At 39.3% G+C, this 6,011-nt stretch overlaps 1 protein-coding gene across 1 annotated transcript; it reads right to left on the bottom strand.

Annotated features, from left to right (window-relative positions):
* Positions 1–762: 762 nt before the first annotated feature.
* myclb (MYCL proto-oncogene, bHLH transcription factor b) lies at positions 763–5,562 on the bottom strand. The gene is made up of 3 exons (XM_056250098.1): positions 5,219–5,562; positions 4,123–4,715; positions 763–2,980 (listed from the first exon to the last, which is right to left on the bottom strand). Exons 2-3 carry the CDS (start codon positions 4,688–4,690, stop codon positions 2,334–2,336), a joined length of 1,215 nt encoding a protein of 404 aa, XP_056106073.1. The 5' UTR covers positions 4,691–4,715; positions 5,219–5,562; the 3' UTR covers positions 763–2,333.
* Between the last annotated feature and the right edge of the window lie 449 nt (positions 5,563–6,011).

Genomic DNA, 6,011 nt, shown 5'->3' with positions numbered 1-6,011 from the left:
CCTACGCCAAACGTCGGGTCAGAGGTCACCCTTATGGCGGATCTCCTGTGGGAGAAATATAGATTTTTTTTTTACCACAAACCCATTGCTTTGCTTCAGAAGGCATTTATTAACCCACTGGAGTCATATGGATTACTTTTATGATGGGTGGATGCGCTTTTTGGAGCTTCAAAAACTCACTATTCAATTCCATTATAAAGCTTGGAAGAGCCAGGATATTATTTAATATAACTCTGATTGAGTTCTACTGAAAGAAGAGAGTCATATACACCTGGGATGGCTTGTGGGTGAGTAAATTATAGGATGGTTTTTGGGTGAACTAACCCTTTTAGATGAATGGTCATTGGCATCTCAAGTTCTGTTCAAGTCATACACATTTGGAACAACATCTGCGGCCGGGTGCATAAACTTCTTAGACTAATCTTACGAGTTAGTCATCTCATTTTTTTCTTCAAGACTTTTCATAACTTTTTTGTTACATAAAAGGGTAGAATGGTCTAATTTGAATCAGAAAAGTAAGACTAATTAGCCCTAATTAATTGCTAGTTGGTCAGACTAGTTCTTAAAACACAACCTTTACTTAGCTGCTATGTTTATGCAACTGGCCCCAGGATGAGTAAATGATGATGGAATCTTCATTTATAGAATAACTTTCACACATTTTATTTATTTTTTGGCTTCTGGGTCATTGGTGTATGCAACCAAATCTAAAAAGCAGTTAATTTGAGTTAAATTCAACAAAGAAAGACAAACATGCTGACGTGATTTGAACTGAATTTATTTATTGTTTACCCAATTTTGAGTTTATGTATATAGGCTTATGAGGTACAGAACACAAAGTGCTTAAACAATGCTGCTGCCATTCTTTTCCCAGTATGACACCTGATGACAAGGGACAAAAGTAAAAAAAAAAAAAAAAAATTACTGGTGGCATATGCACCCTGGTGTCAAGTACTGTCAATTTCTGATGGTAATTTACCCTTTTTGCCATACAATTTCAAAGCTGAACGAACAAACATAAGTCACGATGATTGCTGTGAACACATGACCATTTTATTTATTTTTTTTTAGAAATAATTGCATTTTTCGGCATGACGAATAGCAGTGTGCATAAAGTTCTGATGGTCATAGTGGGAGATAAGCAAGCATATGCCACCAGTACAACTTTATATTTAAATAGAAATCAAATAATGATACAATCAATTCTGTAAGAAAATATAATTAGTACAAAATTCTTTCAGCATTCTCTTTCTGCCACAAGAGCGATATTAAGCCAAAGAAATTTCAGAACGCAAGGGAATAGGCAGTGAAAACAGCATAAAGTGGCTAGTGATGAAAATGAAATGTTGATAGTGTTGTTTTATTTAAATTTTTGAATTATTTTTTAACTTTTCTTAACAAAAATAGAAACTTTGAGATACTCTAGGGAAGGCAGGTGGGCCAACCAAGGTTTAGGACAAATGACAGAAAAATAGAAAATAAAGTCTATTAACAGTGCTGATTTTCATATTCAAAACACAAAGTATGTATTTTTACACAATGTCCTGTACATCACTACTATTATATACATATGTCCAAAGAATTTGCCACAGTTTATATACACTGCAAGGCTGTGCTGGACACGGTCCTGAATGTTCAAGAGAAGAATAATATACAATAACAGAGGAACAAACAAAAAAAACATGGAACACAAGATAACAAAAGTAACAGTGATGCAACTTCCTGTCTGTTAAACTTACACTGTCATCATGTGGCAATGGTGGCACACAGCTCTCCTAAAATTTAGGTTAATTTAGGTAACAAAATCCCTATTAACGGAGAAGTTACATGGATCAAAGACACTTAAATATCTTTAACCAGATGAATTCTAGATTCTGCCACAAAAAAAAAAAAACCTTGACGGTTTAGGAGATCAATTACACGTGCATATATATTGCTACATTTCAAATAACGCCTAACTTGGCATGCTAATTCAATTAAATAATACTTCCCCGCCAAAATACTTTAGCTTTTGCGAGAGAATTTAAGAGAACACACATTCAGGGTCTAAATCGTTACATTTCTAATGAAAATGTCAGAAATAATGACCCTCTTTGGAAAATTGTTTGAAACTTATTAGGGTCAAGTAGGGTCCACTTGAGGACACCAGTACCGCAGCTTCCACAAGTACGTCCCCCTCCCCCAGTTGCGAAGGCAAATGTGCAAAGAACGAAAACTGAAGAACTAATCTCAAAATATAGTGTCCATTCCATTAAATATCCCCACGTGGAACTTGGAAAAAAAACACACAGCTCTACACAGTTCCTATTGAATCATGTCCGGACTATGAAGGTTTATGCACGTTTCAGTTCAGCAAGTCTCCGTAGTAACTGCTGTTGCCTGCTTTTCAGCTGCTTCTTCTCCTGGGCCTTCTGTTTGTCGCCGACATGAAGCGTTCGCAGGTATTCCGTGGCCTTGGTCAAGATCACAACTTTGGGTGTCTTTGGACAGTCAGCCAGGCCTGGGATTTCATCCCGTAGGGCCAGAAAGCGCGAGCGTAGGTCATTGCGTCTCTTCCGCTCCAAGTAGTTGTGTGTCTTACGTTTGTCCGTGTCCTCACAGTCTGAACTCTGAGGGCTGGATGGTTGGGATTTGAAGTGGTAGGATGAGTGTGTTGGAGAAGCGGACACAGTCTGAGATTGGGCGGGGACTGAGAGGGAAGGTAGGGGGGCTTTTCTTTCAGGGGTTTGGGGTGTGGAACTCATTCGTGGCTGCAAGGTCTCTTGCCTGATCTTCTTGCGAGGCGGCTCCTCTTCAGGATAACTGTCGGGCGAGCGGGCAGCATAGTTGTGCTGTTGCTGGTGAATGGAGATGTGGAAACGCTTCATGCAAGGGTCATAAGGGTCTGCATGAACCGTAATGGTCACCGGTTTGCGGGCGTTCACCAAGCGCGACTTGTTCTGCTTATGTTCCACCGTTACTACATCAATCTCTTCATCATCTGAAAGAACAACAGAAAAAAACTTTAGTTTACATGCCTGGTTTTGCATCCATTGTAGACAGATCATGTGCAATGCTGCATCCTCCTTTGCAGCCTTTGTCCAAATTTACCTTTCCATCCACCAATTCTAGCACTTTAAAACCCATTCAGAATGTAAGATCTATGGGCCATAAAACTACAAAATGAGTACTGTTTCTATTAGTTCCCTATTTTCAGAAAGAGGAAAGTAAACAAGGCTTTGATATGCAATAATGAACTTGGAGTCACCTCTGATGTGTATTTTGATAAGAGAAGCATCTGCTCTGAGTTCCATCTACTCCGGTTTCACTACGCAATTACTTCCGTCATTGAGCACAAAGCCAAATATTTTTGTTGCAAAATCAGAAACTCACTATTAAAAAGAACAGTATATCCAAAAATGTAAAGCCACCATGAGTAAAAACATCTCTGTTTTTTGGTCCATACAATGAAAGTCAATGGGGTCTAATGTTGCTTTGGACACCATTGACTTTCACTGTATGGTGAAAAACAGCTAAAACATTCTTCAAAATATCTCCTGTGTTCTGCAGAAGAAAGCTTCAGAACGATATGAGTAAATTATACAGATTTATATTTTGGGTGACATTTAAGCCTTTAAATTGCAAGTGCCCTTAAAATTTAATTATAGAATAATCAACTGGGCTACATCTCTACTGTCAGCTTCACACTGACTGTTCATTCATGGACAATTGTGTGACCCTGACCACTTTAGGATTCAAGTACCCTTATTATTGCTGTCTGCTGCTGATCATGAACTAGTAGGCACCAGCCACAAGTAAAACAATGTCTCCTTTTGTTTCACTTGGGGAATGTGGAAGCACAGCACACTTTTACATTCCACATAATATATTAAGTAGAATTCAAGGTGAAATGCCAATCTAAATCCCATGGCACCAATGTAATTTTTCTATTCAGCTAGGCCATGTCAGGTTTTGGTGTAGTTTGGTGCATAAATGTATGGAAACTACTGCACAGAATGATCACATACATCGACATCTGTCAGGTGTCAACACAGCTGCGAATTTACACGTACACTTCAAGGTCTACACGGTTAAGCAAATAAGTGAGTTTTGGTCTTCAAAGTCAACGGTTCTCGTGCTTACCCGAGGAGTCGGTGCGAGATTCTGACCCGGACGACACCTGTTTCTTGCAGCTGCTGCTCAGGGGGAAAGTAAGGACAGCTGCTGGATCCACGCAATCTGTCGCGAAGCTGTTGAGAACAGGAGCGTCCACTGGGACGCACTGCGCTTTGCTGGAGAGTTTCGACTGAGCCGAGCAGGACAAACGCTCGCTGACAACTTTCTCCAGCTGCTGGGTGGCGGAGAAACTGCTCCACATACAGTCCTGAATAATGATGGAGCTCAAGTTCTCCAGAGTCTCCTCCGCATTGAGTTTGCAGTGTCCCTCCTGCTCGTCGTCCTGCCCCAAAAACTGGGACACCCACTCTAATCTGTCCCCTGGAGATGGACCGGTACCTTCCAGTATCCTGACAGGCGACATGGGCGGGGTTGGCACGAGCTCGAATTTCTTCCAAATGTCCTCGCTTGGTGCGGTTGATTTGAAAAAGTCCTCGTCCAAGTTGTGGTCGTCGTAGAAGTAGTGTTGATATTGGTCGTTTTCCTCCATCTCCCACTTTTTATTTCGCGATGCGTTTGCACTGATTCCTGGCATTGGTGTCCTCTTTAGAGATCAAGATCTGAAAACCACAATTGATCCGATTTTAAAAACATCGATCTTCTGGTGCTCTGTGAGAGATAATTAACTTAAAGCTCTTCGTTTTATTTTCAATGAGCTTCTAGTACATAATATAAATTACAGTTTATTATTGTTGTTTTATCTTGCAAGTATTTAATATATTAATATTATTCAATGATTCTAAATAATATAGCCTGCATTCATTTTTAATATATGCATGCAAATGTATTATTAAAGATATTATAAGTCAAGCAGTCCAAAAAAGACAGATTATAAAGTATAATGGTCTCCATGCATCTACGTTACAAAACTTGAAGTTTCGCAACACATAACGTTACTTCTATTACATAACACAAAGATGTAATGCTTCATGTAAGTGCATATACTACTACGAGTGTATACTGTCATCAACAGTTGCTCTATTCGTCAGCAAAATGCCTTACTTTTTCTCAAAAACGATTAAGATAACCCACATAAATTAGGCGTTCCTTAACAACCACTTACCGTAATACAGGAGCCGAGAGTCAGTATTGCATGTCATTTGAGACACGAAAATGAGGTGTTGCAGTTCACCGGTGAGCTCCAGACAAATGTTTTGCAGAAAAGCCTTTCATGTCAACAAGTTAGGAAAGCGTCGTAAACGGTGTGCTGAATAATCCTGTCTTGTGTTCGTTTTCCAGGCGTGGTTTTGTATTATCCGGCTGTAGTTTATAAGTTAAGTTGCGAGGATGTTTGCCCATTTGCAGTCCGCCTATTCATGTAAACTTCGCTTCTCTCTGCTCCCTTTATAGCGACTGTGTGATCCCTTCTCTAGCCGCGGCTTGCGCTCACTAGTATGGACACCTGAAACGAGTACCGCACTATATTACCCAGCCAAAGTAGTGGGTGGATTTGCATATAGGGCGGGTAGTATGGTGGTAACCACGCCCATCACTTAAAGCGACAGATCATTTGAGATTTGGGCGTCTCGGGATAAATTCAGATGTTGATTGAGAAAAAATGTCATATAGACATTGCTGTTTCAGATTTGAGAGACTTTTAAATTATATTCTGTATTTCAGTTCAATGACGAATTGATATATGAAAGAATAAAATATAAAAATCCATTTTAGAAATTAAGCAGGGCTCATACAAACATGCCACATAATTTGACTATAAATTAAGTTATTCAAAATGTAGATTATTCTGTTGTAATATCTTGAACATTATTCTGTAGCTTGTATTTGAGGTGGATTTGATTGTAACGGCATTAATTGTTCAGATTGAGAGATTTGATTCAGATTTCAGTTGATTCATT

This window comes from Rhinichthys klamathensis, unplaced genomic scaffold, assembly GCF_029890125.1.
Source record: "Rhinichthys klamathensis goyatoka isolate OS25496 unplaced genomic scaffold, OSU_Roscu_1.1 h1tg000067l_1, whole genome shotgun sequence".
Taxonomy (NCBI): domain Eukaryota; kingdom Metazoa; phylum Chordata; class Actinopteri; order Cypriniformes; family Leuciscidae; genus Rhinichthys; species Rhinichthys klamathensis.
This window is presented reverse-complemented; position numbering and strand designations above follow the sequence as displayed.